The 20,000-nt window shown below is 39.8% G+C and overlaps 2 protein-coding genes across 5 annotated transcripts in view; one reads left to right on the forward strand and one right to left on the reverse strand.

The window, feature by feature from the left end:
- The first annotated feature begins 2,409 nt into the window (after positions 1-2,409).
- On the forward strand, positions 2,410-8,516 carry LOC115017045 (substance-P receptor-like). The gene is made up of 7 exons (XM_029445213.1): positions 2,410-2,634; positions 4,249-4,424; positions 4,942-5,136; positions 6,820-6,970; positions 7,103-7,299; positions 7,412-7,508; positions 8,373-8,516. The coding sequence occupies exons 1-7, from the start codon at positions 2,410-2,412 to the stop codon at positions 8,514-8,516; spliced, it is 1,185 nt and encodes a 394-aa protein (XP_029301073.1).
- An 8,654-nt stretch (positions 8,517-17,170) lies between these two features.
- Positions 17,171-20,000, reverse strand: part of scarb1 (scavenger receptor class B, member 1) — a 19,069-nt gene continuing 16,239 nt past the window's right edge. For 2 of the 4 annotated variants that reach the window (XM_029444748.1, XM_029444746.1), the window contains exons 12-14: positions 19,318-19,368; positions 18,454-18,517; positions 17,171-18,049 (exon numbers count right to left, since the gene is read on the reverse strand). In XM_029444748.1, the coding sequence (XP_029300608.1) occupies positions 18,042-18,049; positions 18,454-18,517; positions 19,318-19,368 (123 nt within the window). In that variant the 3' untranslated portion in view covers positions 17,171-18,041. The remainder of the gene's footprint in view (positions 18,050-18,453; positions 18,518-19,317; positions 19,369-20,000) is intronic. The other 2 variants (XM_029444750.1, XM_029444749.1) reach the window with 1 other exon arrangement.

A 20,000-nucleotide genomic window follows, 5' to 3' on the forward strand; every position in this document is an offset into this window, starting at 1 on the left:
TATGATAGACACATTTGTGAGCCACATTGTTGACTCTAAAACCTCCAGTAATCCACTTTTCCATCTCTCTCTCTTCTATCTGCTGTGAGATCTAAACCCAAGCCTCCCTATTGTGTCCACATGCTCTTGTTACTGATTTCTCACTTTTTAATATGAGTTTTATATGAAAGCAGGTGTTGATGCAGATAAACAGATGAATGAGAGAAAGCCCCCTGTCGCTGTGTGGGATGAATTCTGTATGTCTTTGTCACATCTTGTCCTCATCACTTGCTCAGACACGAGCTTCCACTTCCTGGATACAGCAGCTGTGACGGGCGCAGGTGACAGATAAGATTGAATTCCTGTTTTCTTCCTCCAGTGGATTCTAATAACTGCGATCTGATGCAACACACTGAGCTGAGAGATGTATAATCTCCATCATGTGTTGTGCCACGTATCTGATTTTCCATTACTTTGGTGAGCTGACATGCAATTTAGCCAGGCAGGACGCAATCTTGTGACCTTATGACCTTTAGTCATTGAGCCTTTAATTCAATGCAAGATAAACAAAGCTGCATCGTCTAGATTGAGATGCATGTTAGCGTGTTACTTTAAATGACATGTAGGCATACATTGACTAAAATGCATGAAATGTTGAAGCATGAAATCAATAAACACGACGCCACGAGCCAATTTCCCAACTGACTGACTCTAAATACATATCTAAATAATGAATGTGGTGGAAAGTTCGTGTTCAACTTCTATGCATTTGTTCCCTTCTGGATAACATTTTACTTTAACATTACAGTATTAGTATTTAAAGTATTTATGTAGTTTATTTAGTAAATAAGTAAAATGTGTCGACCACTGCTGATACAGAGTAATACCAGGGCCGGGATATCAACACTGCTACTGTATAATTATGGAGAGAAATTTGTCCCGATTCAAGAGATAAATACATGAATAACAGGCATTTAGTCACTATTTAGACTATTATTACACTAGAAACACTCAATAAATGTGTTTTAACACAATACAATAATACCATTTAAGGTATTTGTTAGCAGATATAAAATCATTTGAGTGTTAATTAATGTTTTTATAAACTATAACACAATATGAAATTTGATCAAAGTGTTAATCTGCTTCAACATAAACGGCTAACATTAGCATGTTTAGCTTGAGCAGTACGAGAACAGGTAGCGATGGTGGCTAACTAAGCGAGCTAACTTAATAAATGATGACACAGCTGTTACCTGATCAAACAAATCATTACATAAAATATGTTTTAACTGATTATATGTAAAAGAAAATCATTTGCAAAAGAAAAAGTAAAAGAATGTGTAACTCAAGGTCCACTTACATATAGATTTCTTCAACATTTGCTATAAATTAATTTCATATTCATACAATCCTAGCTGTTTTATATTTCATTATCTTGTTAAATGCTTTATAATTGTCTACAAATACATTAATAAACATCTCTGCTTACACATCATCAGGGACGTGCGGTCAGGGGAGGCTCTGCCCCGTCATCATGAAAAGTAAAAAAACTAATAATAGCATAAATATAAATATATATATATATATATATATATATTTATAAATGTATGTGTGTAACATATTTAGTCTTGCTGATGTGACATAAAGCCACAGTGAGAAGACACCAGGTGAGGCAGACAGTACTCTGCTGCACTGAAGAGGGCGCACGTGAGCCCAATACATGTACTCTGAGCCACTATAAATGTAAGGTTCTCTTTTGGCCAAATGTGCACCTTACCTGTGTGTGTATAAAGAATGCTGATATGAAAAATAACCAGTAGTCAATGTTCATGCTGCCATGATGGTGAATAAGCTCATATATTTGTAAATCTGACTCTGAAAGAGTGAGTGCCTCCCCAGCCATGAACCTCACCGCACGTCACTGCACATCATAGTGTGTAACACACCCTCTGTTAATTGTTCACGTGTTGTGGACACATTTTCTAACAATATGATCAGATTGCGACCATCAACAGATCAGTTATGTTGTATTTCAGGGTCAAAGAGTGATTTTCAGTATCTGATATCTGCCAGTCAAGAATAATATTACTCATTGTATGTGTTTATAGAGAAGGGGTGAGTGAGTGAGTGTGTGAGGGGGGTGAATAGTGGAGGGAGGGAGTGTATGCGTGTGGGTTAACCAGCCTGAACAACATCAATGGCTGGCGAGCTGCGTCGTGCGTCTTGGTGAGGTGATGTCCTCAGGAGCGCGCGGCTTCACGGTGCGTAAAGACGGTTCCACCCTGAACATTAATGGGAATAGCATTTTTTCTTTTTACATTTCCACAAGGCCTGCTGCTTTCCTTCATAGAGAGGAATCCATTCAAGTAACAGGACACTAATCTATTTTTAACATCCAACTCACTCAACAAGCTGGTGCCCGGAGAGATGGACCCTCTCTACAACGCCACGGACTGTAACGCCACAAGCGGGACAAACGTCTCCGTGAACTGCAGCGACGGCTTCAACCAGTTCATCCAGCCGGTGTGGCAGATCACACTGTGGGCTGTGGCTTACTGCAGCATCGTCGCGGTGTCTGTTGTTGGCAACATGGTGGTCATCTGGATCATTCTGGCGCATAAACGCATGAGGACCGTCACCAACTATTTCCTGGTGAGTATTCATTCAGGTTCTACCTAAATGAGGATGCCACTTCTAAACTACTCATGTTGCCTTTTGGAGGTTCTTGCAGAATGAGATTTAATTTGTGCACTCACTAAAAATGATTGAAATTGAAGCAATTTCATTTTATTATCTGCAAAGCATCAGGATCTCCTGCATGAAACTTTGAGAAATGAAGATGCTCGAACGCAAACCAGGTGATTCAGGAACATTACACATGTCTCTGTCTCACTACATATACAACACAGGACTGATGACACCATGACAGGAGAGAGAGGAAACGTTACCTTCAGGGACATTACACATTTCTCTGTCTCACTACATATACAACACAGGACTGATGACACCATGACAGGAGAGAGAGGAAACGTTACCTTCAGGGACATTACACATGTCTCTGTCTCACTACATATACAACACAGGACTGATGACACCATGACAGGAGAGAGGAAACGTTACCTTCAGGAACATTACACATGTCTCTGTCTCACTACATATACAACACAGGACTGATGACACCATGACAGGAGAGAGAGGAAACGTTACCTTCAGGAACATCACACATGTCTCTGTCTCACTACATATACAACACAGGACTGATGACACCATGACAGGAGAGAGAGGAAACGTTACCTTCAGGGACATTACACATGTCTCTGTCTCACTACATATACAACACAGGACTGATGACACCATGACAGGAGAGAGGAAACGTTACCTTCAGGAACATTACACATGTCTCTGTCTCACTACATATACAACACAGGACTGATGACACCATGACAGGAGAGAGGAAACGTTACCTTCAGGAACATTACACATCTCTCTGTCTCACTACATATACAACACAGGACTGATGACACCATGACAGGAGAGAGAGGAAACGTTACCTTCAGGGACATTACACATTTCTCTGTCTCACTACATATACAACACAGGACTGATGACACCATGACAGGAGAGAGGAAACGTTACCTTCAGGGACATTACACATGTCTCTGTCTCACTACATATACAACACAGGACTGATGACACCATGACAGGAGAGAGAGGAAACGTTACCTTCAGGGACATTACACATGTCTCTGTCTCACTACATATACAACACAGGACTGATGACACCATGACAGGAGAGAGAGGAAACGTTACCTTCAGGGACATTACACTTTTCTCTGTCTCACTACATATACAACACAGGACTGATGACACCATGACAGGAGAGAGAGGAAACGTTACCTTCAGGGACATTACACATGTCTCTGTCTCACTACATATACAACACAGGACTGATGACACCATGACAGGAGAGAGGAAACGTTACCTTCAGGAACATTACACATGTCTCTGTCTCACTACATATACAACACAGGACTGATGACACCATGACAGGAGAGAGAGGAAACGTTACCTTCAGGAACATTACACATGTCTCTGTCTCACTACATATACAACACAGGACTGATGACACCATGACAGGAGAGAGAGGAAACGTTACCTTCAGGGACATTACACTTTTCTCTGTCTCACTACATATACAACACAGGGCAACACAATTCATATTATTGTGATGTACAGCTTGTTGAACTCTTCTTCTCTCTCCTGCAGGTGAACCTGGCGTTTGCAGAGGCGGCCATGTCCGCCTTCAACACAGTGATCAACTTTGCCTACGCTGTTCACAACGAGTGGTACTTTGGTTTGGTTTACTGTCGCTTCCACAACTTCTTCCCCATTGCAGCCATATTTGCCAGCATTTACTCCATGACGGCCATCGCTCTGGACAGGTGTGTGTGTGTAATATCTTTCTAATACATCTCTCTTGCGTTATTCTTATTAACTAAGACTATGACTACGATGTAGCAGGAAACAGCAGAAAGACTGCAGTAAATTCTAACGAGAATTCAAACTTATTTACATTAATGAAAACTATATTAATCTGGAGGTCGTGTTCACGTTCACAGCCTGATTGTTACACATTCAAAAGGGAATAAAGTAAATAACAAAACAAATCAAAAGGAAGTCATTACAATTCTTGTGTAAAGTCAGAGGGAGAAACGCAGCTGGTGTATCGATAGTGCGGAATATTAATATTGGAAGCATTTCAAATGTTCAGAATCAATATATATCTAAAAATCAATATTTATGACACCGTTGTGAAAGAATAGAAATCAATGGCTGCCGAAGGTGTCAGGGAGATGTAAAGCTTTGGAAAAAGGTTGTCAATAACAATAAATAATACACAATTTGTAGTTAATGAGACATGCATGACTGTCATTGAATAAAAACCTTATCCTCCGTTAGATACATGGCCATCATCCATCCCCTGCAGCTGAGGCTGACCTCCACAGAGACCCGCGTGGTGACGGCCGTCATCTGGATGCTGGCTCTGCTTCTCGCCTTCCCTCAGTACTACTTCTCGTCCACTGCGCTGCTGCCCGGACGCACAGTCTGCTACATAGACTGGCCCGAATACTCCACGGTGGACTTCAGGAAGATGTGAGTACCTGAGGGCGATGAAGCAAAACCTGGTTTCAACACATTTAGCCAATTTACGTCTTTTCTGCATCAATTTATGGTGGAAATTTCTTCGTATGTCAATGAAAACACACATTTCAGGCTCCAGGTCACAATATAATGGAATATAATATATACATAAATCCTGTTGCTTTCAAATATGTATTCTACTGTAGTTGTAGATCAACTGTTATCTCTGCTGAGTAGACACGTCAGCACGATTTGCTCTTCGTGTTGTACTGGTTTATCAAAATAAAAGGTTTTTATTGGGGGGACAAACGCACGTTTTACATGTTGAGGGGAACATGTCCCCTGCACAGAAAACAAAAACATTCCTTTCACAAGAATATTGAGCTATTTCGTAAACGTAGAAAAAAAAAAGAATAGGTTAAAGTATTGAACTCATTTGGTAAACTTGGTGCCCAGTGTTCAGAATAATAAACCACACTTCAGTAAATAAACTTCAGTTTTAAACTTTTAAGGACCAAACCCGAACATCTTTTTATTTTGGAAGCTGGTATATTAAATATTTAATAACCAGTATTATTCTATGCTTGTATATGCAGCTGCAGCACAGCATTGTGGGTAATAAGGTTCAATCTGGATGAACCATTAATTTAATATGAAATAGAAACTGCAGCTGAAATGACTCCTGCGCAGGAGAGGAATCCGTCTGTCGGGATTCTCCTGGCTTCCTTCTGGAAATAACCTCTGGAGCACACCTTCTCAACCGCTCTGCAAATGAAAGCATCTTTAATTTAGTGGTCCGGATTATTGTGTATTCAAGTGTGTGTGTGTGTGTGTGTGTGTGTGTGTTAATGAATGTAAACATGTAGTGCATAATCTGACAGGAGGCAATAATTTACAGGCATCAGACAAGTGTAAATGATTCATACAGTAGAAGCAACTAAAGATAACAAGACGAAGAAGTCTGCAGCTACGCTAGCTGTGAGTGTACGTAGCACCGTTGCTTTGAGCTAGCATCAGCATGCTAATATTTGCTAGTTCTGCAGAATTGAAACTGAAATGTTGACCTGATAATGGAGCTGGATGAAAAGTGCAGGGAAAACCAAAATGACACGTGTGAACATGTTCCAATAATTCAAATTTAAATTCATATTTCACTAAACAACACAATTGTGAAGCTCTTGGTGGCGCCAGAGGAAAAGTCAGAGGATCATCAGCAGGATTCATCCTCTGCAGAACTTGAATGTTTGTTCCAAATGTCAGGTTAATACATCCAGTAGTTGTTGACATATTTCCCATCTGCTGCTCGAACTAAGAAATGTTGAGTGTTTCCGGAGCAGGTGCACTCGCTGCCTCGCTTCACACTCGTCTGTTTAGGGAACAGAACATTAGGAATGCTTATATCTTCAGTTCTGATGGTTTATCTGTCTGCAGAATTACGGAAAAACTACTGTCCCTATTCTCATGAAACTTGGTGGAAGTGTGGAGCATGAGCCAAGGAATAACCCGTCAAACCTTTGGCGGATACACACATTTATGTTTTACTTTCGTTAACATTGTAACACAGAGCTCGGCCTTGCCGGAGGTCTGCGCTCTCCGAGTTACACGTTGTGCACCGTGCGGTATTATTGGCAGTATTTCCAGTACATATCAGGACACATTATTCAAACATTTTCCCTTTTTCTCTAATTTTTCCAGATACTATGTGTGTGTGACACTGCTCATCTACTTCCTGCCCCTTTGCATTATGGGATGTGCGTACACGATCGTGGGTGTCACCCTCTGGGCGAGTGAGATTCCTGGAGACTCGTCTGAACACTACAAAGAACAGCTGATTGCCAAACGCAAGGTGACACACACACACACACACACACGCACACACACACATGCACTAAACAGTATCATTTCAATTTAATTTTTTTTAATCCCCACATGAAAACAAAAACACTGAAAAGATTATTTTGTGTGTTTCCTGTGGCAGGTGGTGAAGATGATGATCGTGGTTGTGTGTACGTTCGCTGTGTGCTGGCTGCCCTATCACATCTACTTCCTCCTGCTCCAGTTCTTCCCCCATTTATTTGAGCAGCGCTACATCCAGCAGGTGTACCTGACCATCATGTGGCTGGCCATGAGCTCCACCATGTACAACCCACTCATCTACTACTGCCTCAACAGCAGGTAGGAAGTCTACTTCTAATATGTTCCTGTCAAAAAGGCCAGCTGTGCTCATGTGGCAGGTCATCTGTGTGTGTAATCCGGCCTTTAATCCCGTTATTAATCCACTCTGCAGGTTCAGAGCAGGTTTCCAGCAGGTATTTTGTTGCTGTGCTCCCACCGTCGGCAAGGAGGAGCTGGAGCTCAAATCACCGCGCTACCTGCAAACACAGGTGAGTGTACGATACACAGATCAAGAGATAATTAGGTACTTAATTAGCAATCGACTGTTAAGGTCATGTTGAAGTGGTACGGGGAGCTGTAGTAAAACAACCGAAACCAAAACCAATTAAAAGTGTAAGAATACATTAAACCATATTAATCTGCTCTAACAAAAACTGCAAACTAGCTTACTACTTACAGTAGCATTACTTAGCATTTCATTAGCTAACTACATTTTGTTGGGCTACAAACTATGTTGAATCCACAGCGTGTATCACATTACCCTCGTGCATGTGCAGGAATCTTTCTGCCAAGTCACCCTCACCTAAAGAACAGTCGCATATGTCGTCTGTGCAAGCAGCTTATTACGACTTATATTTAGTTAGGGTTAAGATCGTAAGACGGCGACCTCTAGTGGCCGTAGTAGCAATTATGACGTGAGCTCAGGAGGAAGTCGGGTGTTTTACCATAAAGAGCTTCGATTCATTTGTGTCTACGTCAGTGCTTAACCACGTCACACGCTGCGTTGCGTATTAGGTCATGTACGTTCAGTCCGTAACAAACATGTTTATTTTAGCCCAAATCATGATCTTTTCCTAAACCTCACCAAGTAGAATTTATTTACACAACGTCTTTGGTAAACCATCTGTTGTTTCAGTGTGAGGACGTGTTGCTTACTGCAAATGCACAAGATACTAACAAAATACAGACTCACTCCTGACTCCACAGAGCTTCTCGTGGTTATAAACGTTTGTATCACATATTTGTTGATTGTCTCCTTTCACATATTCTGATATGAAAGAGTTCACACTCAAAGAAAACATCACAAGGAAAGAAGAATTAAATCCATGAATGAATCTTGACTGTATTTTCAGGTGAGCATATACCGAGCCAGTCGGATGGAGATCGTTGTTTCCACGGCCGTCCCCCCCCCAGCAGAGGAGCAAAAGAGTGCAGCGCTGCCGTCCTGCTCCCCTCCCAGCCAGCCTCATGTGGAGGTCACGTGGCTCAGACACTGAGAGCCCCGGCGGCCCCTCAAAGTGGAGCCGACACCATCAGGTGGTGTGGGAAGTGTGGATGTGTGACGAGCAGCAGCTCAAACCTGCCATCAGCTCTCACCGCTCTGAGGAGGCGGAGTGTTGTTTAGCTGCAATGTTTCCTTCTAACCAGCGAGACAAGTGCATTAATACCACATGGAGGCCGACAGTTCTCCGCTGGGAACTGTCATGGAAGTGAAAAGCAGCGGTGGAATATCTGAGTATTTCTGTTTTATGTTTCTTTATATTTCTACTTTTTACAGCACTACACTTATCTTACAGAAGTAGTTTAAGATACAACTTCACATTAAAATACATGAGAATATTTTAAAATACAATGCAAAGGCTGTTACAATAAGCAGAGTTAAATAGGCGCTTATTGGCACATTTAAAAAAAAGGGGTGAGGTCAAAAGTCAAATTATCCAATATTTCACACAAAAAGCCGTCCAAGTCCAGAAAAGTAATACAGGTTTATGTATAAAGCAGTTTGAGGTTAAACATCAGAGTTTCTCCTGCACACTGTTCGGCTGCCGCTAACGTCTGCTCAGCTTGTTTCTCTGAGAACTTAAGATCCAGACGTCCGAGGACTAAAATCCTTCATCCTTCAAATATAGAGTTAAAAACACCAGGATGTAGAAAGTGTCTTAAAACTGGATAAACAGTCAGTTTATGAAGCTTCTGGTTACAAACACAACGCTGACGCTGCTCAAAGGGGAGACGACGCCCTGACAGGAGAGAGGAAACGTTACCTTCAGGGACATTACACATTTCTCTATCTCACTACATATACAACACAGGACTGATGACACCATGACAGGAGAGAGGAAACGTTACCTTCAGGGACATTACACATGTCTCTGTCTCACTACATATACAACACAGGACTGATGACACCATGACAGGAGAGAGAGGAAACGTTACCTTCAGGGACATTACACATGTCTCTGTCTCACTACATATACAACACAGGACTGATGACACCATAACAGGAGAGAGGAAACGTTACCTTCAGGAACATTACACATTTCTCTGTCTCACTACATATACAACACAGGACTGATGACACCATGACAGGAGAGAGAGGAAACGTTACCTTCAGGAACATTACACATTCCTCTGTCTCACTACATATACAACACAGGACTGATGACACCATGACAGGAGAGAGAGGAAACGTTACCTTCAGGAACATTACACATGTCTCTGTCTCACTACATATACAACACAGGACTGATGACACCATGACAGGAGAGAGAGGAAACGTTACCTTCAGGAACATTACACATGTCTCTGTCTCACTACATATACAACACAGGACTGATGACACCATGACAGGAGAGAGAGGAAACGTTACCTTCAGGGACATTACACATCTCTCTGTACTCACTACATATACAACACAGGACTGATGACACCATGACAGGAGAGAGAGGAAACGTTACCTTCAGGAACATTACACATGTCTCTGTCTCACTACATATACAACACAGGACTGATGACACCATGACAGGAGAGAGAGGAAACGTTACCTTCAGGAACATTACACATGTCTCTGTCTCACTACATATACAACACAGGACTGATGACACCATGACAGGAGAGAGAGGAAACGTTACCTTCAGGGACATTACACATCTCTCTGTACTCACTACATATACAACACAGGACTGATGACACCATGACAGGAGAGAGAGGAAACGTTACCTTCAGGAACATTACACATTTCTCTGTCTCACTACATATACAACACAGGACTGATGACACCATGACAGGAGAGAGAGGAAACGTTACCTTCAGGAACATTACACATGTCTCTGTCTCACTACATATACAACACAGGACTGATGACACCATGACAGGAGAGAGAGGAAACGTTACCTTCAGGAACATTACACATGTCTCTGTCTCACTACATATACAACACAGGACTGATGACACCATGACAGGAGAGAGGAAACGTTACCTTCAGGGACATTACACATGTCTCTGTCTCACTACATATACAACACAGGACTGATGACACCATGACAGGAGAGGAAGGAAACGTTACCTTCAGGGACATTACACATGTCTCTCTCTCACTACATATACAACACAGGACTGATGACACCATGACAGGAGAGAGAGGAAACGTTACCTTCAGGGACATTACACATGTCTCTGTCTCACTACATATACAACACAGGACTGATGACACCATGACAGGTGAGAGAGGAAACGTTACCTTCAGGAACATTACACATGTCTCTGTCTCACTACATATACAACACAGGACTGATGACACCATGACAGGAGAGAGGAAACGTTACCTTCAGGGACATTACACATGTCTCTGTCTCAATACATATACAACACAGGACTGATGACACCATGACAGGAGAGAGAGGAAACGTTACCTTCAGGGACATTACACATGTCTCTGTCTCACTACATATACAACACAGGACTGATGACACCATGACAGGAGAGAGAGGAAACGTTACCTTCAGGAACATGACACATTTCTCTCAACACAACTCAAATATATAACATTCATCTAGTCTGTTTTAGACATTTTTAATATATATATATATTTGTATATATAATATGTATACAGAAAAGGTACATATTATACCTTTAAGCAAGCCTTCGAATGCAGGACTTTTACTTGTAATATTGTAAGTAAAGGTTCTACTTCTTCCCCCATTGGTGAAAACACAGTTATATTCTGATAGACGCAGTAGAAACACGTCAGTTGAGCTCACGCTGGCCCATTTCATCATTCAACATGTGTGCGGCTGCGACACTTGACCCTCAGCATTCTCGGGCTGGTTTTGGAAAGCGTGAGCCTCCGTATCCCCTGGCAACGGTGTCACGGCGAGTTTGTGACGCTGTGTTAGTGTTGTGTGGAAATAGGGAGACAGACTCTACTGTGTGTCTGTGTGTGTGTGTGTGTGTGTGTGTGTGTGTGTGTGTGTGTGTGTGTGTGTGTGTGTGTGTGTCTCCCACCTGTTGGACAAGATTAGCCCCTTGTTTTGACAATGTGTGGAGCAGGGTTCAGTCTGCAGCAGCCAGGTCACAGGGCAGCCAAATATAGAAGATGGGGCAGAGAGACACATATAGAGAGATTGATAAAGATCTAGAGGAAAGAAAAGGACAGGAACACATGAGGAGCTCCACCTCAGCACGCCACCCGTGTGCTCTAATGCATCTGTTTACAAGCTAAGGACCGGGTGAAGCTGTGCGTCGTCGCTGAGGGATGATGCTATTTCAGCCTCACAGACAACAGCTGCACAAATGTAGTCACATACTGTTTACTGTTTACCTGTTTGTTGTTGTTTGCATGTTCAGGACCAAATGTTATCTTGTCATGACATGTCATTTAGTGGTTCAATATAATTACACAGTACCCTTCTACCTTCTATGCTGGTGCAGAAAACTGCATAGTGCTTTTGGCTTCATGCATTTCAGCAACAAGGCCGTGCTGTAATTTGGGTGAACCAAGGATTTAACAATGTCTTTAAAGGGATGATGTTTTGAATTATGGTTGTGAGGTTCTTATCCAAAGTCAGTGTCTCACCTACAGTAGATGCAGTTTGGAGAAGCAGACAGGAAGTACCAGCAGGAAGCTAAACAATGTAACACTGCAAAACGTGTTTTAGACATCTAAATAAATTAATATCAGTTTAAGAGTACACTATATTTCCACGCTTTACTTTGCTGTCAGACAGCCTTTCTGACAGGGAACTGACGCTGTTATCTTTGCTCTGTTTAAAGCCACCAGACTCCATTAACAAAAACAGTGATTTTACTTACAGAACACATGAGTTGCTGGTTTACCGCTGCCTCGATCTGTTAGTTAGTTTGTGTTATTGTGTGACTTCGGTGTTTTAAAGAATTAGTTTGGAATCACCGAAGTCACACAATAACTCAAACTAACTAACAGATCGAGGCAGCAGTAAACCAGCAGCTCCTGTATTATGTGAGGTAAAATCACTGTTTTTGTCAATGGAGTCTGGTGGCCTTAAAGTGAGCAGTTTTCCAAACTACCCTTTTAATATAGTGTTTAGGAAGCACTGATCGTAAATGACTTCCAGTTCCAATTATTTACTATAAATGTATATACAGAAATATTACTGTATCAGTATTGCTGTGGTGTTATGACTCTTTATGTACCATACAGTGAAGATGTATTCAGTGAGTTTATATTTCTGTTGTGAATTAGCACCACATGGTTATTGATGATGTTTAACTTTTTAGTGAACATCTGCATCAGCTGATGAGCAAGAAAAGTGACGAGAAGCAAGAGGAACGACACGCTAATAGCACATAAATGACCATAAATACAGAATATAACATCACTATCATCTTATTACAATATTCTTTAGAAAATACAATATTTTATTTGAACCCATCAGAGGGTAAAAAGGTTGAATATACAGTTTAAATACAACAACACATTCAGATTGATCTTTTAAATCACATCCATCACTTCACTCACACGCCTACAGGACAACATCATGTACATAAATAGTGACTTTATAATATTTAAAGAGATATATGCTCAACTATTGTGTTGAATTCCACTAATGGAAAGGATCGATTCTTTTTTTTAAATTTCTTTATACAAAAGCTGAATATTACCATGTAATACAAAGTGTGTTTTTGTCAGTATAATAAATGTTATGTTATTATATTACAGTATGTTTGTATTTCTTTAAACCAATCACATCTGTCTTTAGTGACCTATAAATCACACAATAGCCCCGCCCTAAAGCAGACGCTGCTTTATCATCTATTTTACTCTAAATAGGGCCATAAATTACTAAATGAACATAATGCTGTATTGAAGAAGACATAAAACTCCAAATTGAGATTATGAAATAACCAGGATACAGGTTACAATCAGACCTACTCGCCTCCTGCTGGATATTATAATGACGCAGGTTTAAGGCTCTTCAGCATTGGCTCCACAAGTAGCCGGTTTACACTCAGTGAACTGTTTATTTTAAGAGAATAAAAAGCTAAATCATGTGGCTCAGAGATTACATTTCGACCAATGAGTTCCCTCTCTTTTGCTCTCCACAAAGATCAATACTACAAACAGAATCCAGCCTGTAGAGATTACTCAACAACTGAATCAGAAAAGCAAAAACACTCCAACAGAGGGTAAAAGAATCCTCTGGTATCCTCAGTGTAATCTCAGTTTTGTGGAAGGCTGTTGTGATTCATGTTTGCCAGTTGAGATCTTTCCCTCAGTGCTGTGGTCTTTTTATTATTATTTGTAAAAGAGGAGCCAGGCTGGAAACAGACTCAAGTCTCCACAGCGCCATCTAGCTTTACAAAGCCAAACTGCAAACTGGTCATACGTGTGAACGGACACATGTTACATGTTCCTGCTGCATTAATGTGTGTGTTGCATTAATGTATGTGTTACATGTTCCTGTTACATTAATGTGTGTGTGTGTTACATGTTCCTGTTACATTAATGTGTGTGTTACATGTTCCTGTTACATTAATGTGTGTGTTACATGTTCCTGTTACATTAATGTGTGTGTTACATGTTCCTGTTACATTAATGTGTGTGTTACATGTTCCTGTTACATTAATGTGTGTGTTACATGTTCCTGTTACATTAATGTGTGTTACATGTTCCTGTTACATTAATGTGTGTGTTACATGTTCCTGTTACATTAATGTGTGTTACATGTTCCTGTTACATTAATGTGTGTGTTACATGTTCCTGTTACATTAATGTGTGTTACATGTTCCTGTTGCATTAATGTGTGTGTTACATGTTCCTGTTACATTAATGTGTGTGTTACATGTTCCTGCTGCATTAATGTGTGTGTTATATGTTCCTGTTACATTAATGTGTGTGTTACATGTTCCTGTTACATTAATGTGTGTGTTACATGTTCCTGTTACATTAATGTGTGTGTTACATGTTCCTGTTACATTAATGTGTGTGTTACATGTTCCTGTTGCATTAATGTGTGTGTTACATGTTCATGTTACATTAATGTGTGTGTTACATGTTCATGTTACATTAATGTGTGTGTTACATGTTCCTGTTACATTAATGTGTGTGTTACATGTTCCTGTTACATTAATGTGTGTGTTACATGTTCCTGCTGCATTAATGTGTGTGTTACATGTTCCTGCTACATTAATGTGTGTGTTACATGTTCCTGTTGCATTAATGTGTGTGTTACATTAATGTGTGTGTTACATGTTCCTGTTACATTAATGTGTGTTACATGTTCCTGCTACATTAATGTGTGTGTTACATGTTCATGTTACATTAATGTGTGTGTTACATGTTCCTGTTACATTAATGTGTGTGTTACATTAATGTGTGTGTTACATGTTCCTGTTACATTAATGTGTGTGTTACATGTTCCTGTTACATTAATGTGTGTGTTACATGTTCCTGCTACATTAATGTGTGTGTTACATGTTCCTGTTGCATTAATGTGTGTGTTACATGTTCCTGTTACATTAATGTGTGTGTTACATGTTCCTGTTACATTAATGTGTGTGTTACATGTTCCTGCTACATTAATGTGTGTGTTACATGTTCCTGTTGCATTAATGTGTGTGTTACATGTTCATGTTACATTAATGTGTGTGTTACATGTTCCTGTTACATTAATGTGTGTGTTACATGTTCCTGTTACATTAATGTGTGTGTTACGTGTTCCTGTTACATTAATGTGTGTGTTACGTGTTCCTGTTACATTAATGTGTTACATGTTCCTGCTGCATTAATGTGTGTGTTACATGTTCCTGTTGCATTAATGTGTGTGTTACATTAATGTGTGTGTTACATGTTCCTGTTACATTAATGTGTGTTACATGTTCCTGCTACATTAATGTGTGTGTTACATGTTCATGTTACATTAATGTGTGTGTTACATGTTCCTGTTACATTAATGTGTGTGTTACATGTTCCTGTTACATTAATGTGTGTGTTACATGTTCCTGTTACATTAATGTGTGTGTTACATGTTCCTGTTACATTAATGTGTCTGTTACATGTTCCTGTTACATTAATGTGTGTGTTACATGTTCCTGTTACATTAATGTGTGTGTTACATGTTCCTGTTACATTAATGTGTGTGTTACATGTTCCTGTTACATTAATGTGTGTGTTACATGTTCCTGCTACATTAATGTGTGTTACATGTTCCTGTTGCATTAATGTGTGTGTTACATGTTCCTGTTACATTAATGTGTGTGTTACATGTTCCTGCTACATTAATGTGTGTGTTACATGTTCCTGTTGCATTTATGTGTGTGTTACATGTTCCTGTTACATTAATGTGTGTGTTACATGTTCCTGCTGCATTAATGTGTGTGTTACATGTTCCTGTTGCATTAATGTGTGTGTTACATGTTCCTGTTGCATTAATGTGTGTGTTATATGTTCCTGTTACATTAATGTGTGTGTTACATGTTCCTGTTACATTAATGTGTGTGTTACATGTTCCTGCTACATTAATGTGTGTGTTACATGTTCCTGTTACATTAATGTGTGTGTTACATGTTCCTGTTACATTAATGTGTGTGTTACATGTTCCTGTTACATTAATGTGTGTGTTACATGTTCCTGCTACATTAATGTGTGTGTTACATGTTCCTGTTACATTAATGTGTGTGTTACATGTTCCTGTTACATTAATGTGTGTGTTACATGTTCCTGTTACATTAATGTGTGTGTTACATGTTCCTGTTACATTAATGTGTGTGTTACATGTTCCTGTTACATTAATGTGTGTGTTACATGTTCCTGTTACATTAATGTGTGTGTTACATGTTCCTGTTACATTAATGTGTGTGTTACATTAATGTGTGTGTTAGATGTTCCTGCAGATGTTTCCCTCCTTTACATCCTGTTGGTAGTTTAATCTACACACTGCATCATATTCTATAAGATCATCACATGTTTGTATCTTTGTCTCTGTCCTGTGAGAACCATGAGTTCCTCAGAAAAACAGTTTTCAGTTTTGTGACATCATCTTCCAGCTGATCAAGAGACTTTATTTATCTGAAGGAGAATCAGGAAGAGAAACCTGCCGGTGTTACTGAACATCTTCTGCTCCTCGCCTGCATTGGGACAGTTTCAGATTACCCACCACGACCCTGACAATAAAACAATATGACAAAGTAAATAGAAATGCAGCTGCTTGTGACTGGGCCCCTTTCTGCACATTCACTAGACAAAAGGCCAATCCACACAGGAAGTGTTTTTACAACCCCCCCCCCCCACACACACACACACACAGGTTATATCACACACTGAACTTACTAACAGAAGTTATTGATGGAGGCGCTCTGTGTCTTGTGACACAACGAGCAGTAAACACAAACTCCAGCTGAGGTCTTTACTTCTGCAGGGATTTGGTCATAAACTGTGACTATCACTAAAGTTATTACAACTCATGAGGCGAACATTAATGTTTGAACTCAATTTCATGGCAACCCGTCCGATAGCTGTTGAGTTAACTTCATTATGGCGCTTGAGGAAAAGTCAGAGGAAATCATGTTCATGTTTTCAGTATATTGTCTGAGACGTGTCGGGTTTTAACAATCTGATCCCCGAGGAAGGACATTCAGGGAACAGTCGAGAGGAAACAGATCACACGCTCACTTATTGGATTCAGGACATTTATTACCTCAGAGTTTCTCTTCATTCATTCACGTTTTATAACAAAGGAAACATTTTGACACCAAACGTCATCATTTTTTTGTCCTTTTCAAGAAATGCATTCACACTTTTACAGAAAACAGTAGTATACAAATAGGAATGAGACCAATCTGCTCGACTCACTGATCGACAGGAGTGTTCGATTCTTCATTTCAACGCTGCGATGCTTCGTGCACATGAAACACAAGGAGGTCAGTTACACGTTTCCTCCTTCATGAAGGCACATTGGTAGTAAAATACACACCGGGCAGTCAGCTTCTCTGCCCGTAAGTTCCCTTGTGGTTGATACAGAAACATTTCTTTAAAAATCACAGTGAAAGTAGTCACCGCAGTAACCGTCTCCTGCCAATGAGGAATTGACAAAAGTATAAAATGTTTCAGATCAGAGCTGATGTTCGTCGAACACTGAGCAGAACGAACACGCTGGAAACAGTGATGTTTGGTTGTTGTTGAAGTTCATTGTAGAAAAAGTGATCTCTTCACTTGTGCTGCCTTAAGAGATAAAAGTCTCAACTCCCCGAACAGAGACGCTGGAGTGAAAGTGAATCTTTGACTCTGAGAGCGTCATCAACTTTACAGAATAGTAAAATACGGCACCGGCTCCTTGAAATATAGCGAGTAGAGCACCATGTGTCAGTGTTTCAGTTCAAGATACTAAATGTTGGCCTTCAGTGAACACCAGCTCTGTGTGTGTGTGTGTGTGTGTGTGCGTGTGTGTGCGTGTGTGTGTGTGTGCGTGTCATCATCTTGCAGTAGAGGGTTTTTCTCTCCAGGTGAAGTGCTTGTGTGTCCATCGGATGTGTTTCCACCTCCACATTTACTTCTCTGTGTCGCGAACAGAAGATAGAAGCGTCAGGAAGCGTTCAGAAGAGAAAACACAACTCTGGTGAAAATCATTAAAAACAAAACGCTGAACATTCAGAATTCACAAAATTGAGCTGCACAAATAAGACACAAATAAACAAAAGCACCTGCAGAGGGCGACATGTACAACAGATTTAAACCAGGTAATATGAATGAAAAATAAAGTTATTATGAAAACAAATATACAAATCATTTCTTCCTACATTCCCAAATCCGTTACTTCACGTCACACCTGTCACATGACATTTTAAATTATTTCTGTACATTGAGCAGAAACTCTAACAGTCGTCTCTGCAGCTCGAACACAACCGAACAAAATGAGAGTACAAATAAGAAAGTAGAAATGTCTTGGCGTGTTCACCCACCTGAGTTACTCATCTCCTTCTTTTCATGGTCATGTGCGTCTTTTACCCACTCCTTATAGGAGGCCTAAAAGACGACCAGATTGTCTTACACATCAGAAAACACAAATGTCACAAGTATCTGCTGCTTTAAATGAAGTTACAGTGCAAACCAGCAGAAGAAGCTTTTATTTTAGATTGTGGCTGTGCAGAGGTATTAGAATTCATGCAACTCATTCCTGGTGGTGATCCATGTGACCATGCAGTTGCTTAAGACGACACGTGATTGGTTAGTTGTGTCTTTTATAATTATACACAGTAAAACATGTGAAAGCATTCAGTTTGTTTGCCTGCGGAGCCTTTTCATGGTCATCATGCAGGAGAACGTGATTAGACAGAAAAGAGGAGAAAGGTTGACATGAAGCATCTCTTATTGTTTGCATTAGATGTGCATGATTGAGCTGCAACGAACACTTCTTTTATTAATTAATCCATCAATAGTTTGGGCTGTAAAAATGTTTACAATAGTATAAAATATTCATCCAGTCCAAGCTGACATATTCATAATGCTTGTGCTGTCAAACTAGCTGTATAAAATGTGTTTTGTTTAATATCGTAGAAGATAAGAAAATAAATTATTCACAGTAAAAAGCTGAAACTGGTAGTTTTGCTTAAAACTGCAAAAGTTTTCAAAAATTGTGGCTAAAATCAATAAATGTAACTCCTCAAATTTAGGAAAAGATATAAAATATTCTTACTGAACTGATTACGCTTTAAAAATCAACAATTCACAGTGAAAAAAATCAACTTCAGATCAAAATTTGACAAAGTTAATTGGATTTGGAGGATTGAGACCAGATTGTCTGAAAAGCTGGCGGCTTCACAAACCCCAGGGTTGTCCACTCCTGTGGAGCTCATCTTCACATTTGTGTTTGACCTCTGCAAACATAAAACATCAAAACTCACTTTGAATCCTGATATTTTAAACCTGCAAGCAAAGAGTACAAACAGAATTCTCTTCAGGCGAGTTTGTGCGACTAACGCTCGTCCAGAAAATGCAAAAACGTCAAATTAACTATTATTACACAAAACGTGCTTTATGAAAATATGCAACTTCTTTCTATTACACAAATAAATATGTCAGGTGTGTTTAAGAAGATTAAAAGTCATCTGATAACACAATAAAAAGATATTTTAAAGGCTGAATCTGCTCGTGAGGTTCAACTGTAAAGGAGGAATTAAATTAAATTAAACAAAACAACCAGAACGTCTTGAAACCAGAGAGCAGTGGTGTAAAATAAACTAAGGTAGAAACACTAGTTTACAACTTTATTTCATTATGAATATTAAACGATAAGATATTGTCAATAGAGTTTAATATTTAATTGTTGTTTATTTTGTCTCAATCCCACATGAACAGTCCTGCTGCCACACACACTCACTAGAGCTCTAAATGTGGATTAATCCGCCGCTGAAAATAGTCCCCAACTAATGCACTGTTTCCTTCTGTTTCTTTGATAAAAACTACAATAAAAAGCTGTTTCAGGAAATAGTAAATGTGTTAAATGTAC

Source organism: Cottoperca gobio, chromosome 12, assembly GCF_900634415.1.
Source record: "Cottoperca gobio chromosome 12, fCotGob3.1, whole genome shotgun sequence".
Classification (NCBI taxonomy): Eukaryota; Metazoa; Chordata; class Actinopteri; order Perciformes; family Bovichtidae; genus Cottoperca; species Cottoperca gobio.

What these genes read in the sequence shown, in the direction of transcription:
- LOC115017045 (XM_029445213.1), top strand. Translation starts at nt 2,410, where the DNA reads ATGGACCCTCTCTACAACGCCACGGACTGTAACGCCACAAGCGGGACA. An exon ending in ACGGTGGACTTCAGGAAGAT is followed by an intron (nt 5,137 to 6,819) that starts GTGAGTACCTGA and finishes TAATTTTTCCAG; the next exon opens with ATACTATGTGTGTGTGACAC. An exon ending in TACTACTGCCTCAACAGCAG is followed by an intron (nt 7,300 to 7,411) that starts GTAGGAAGTCTA and finishes TCCACTCTGCAG; the next exon opens with GTTCAGAGCAGGTTTCCAGC.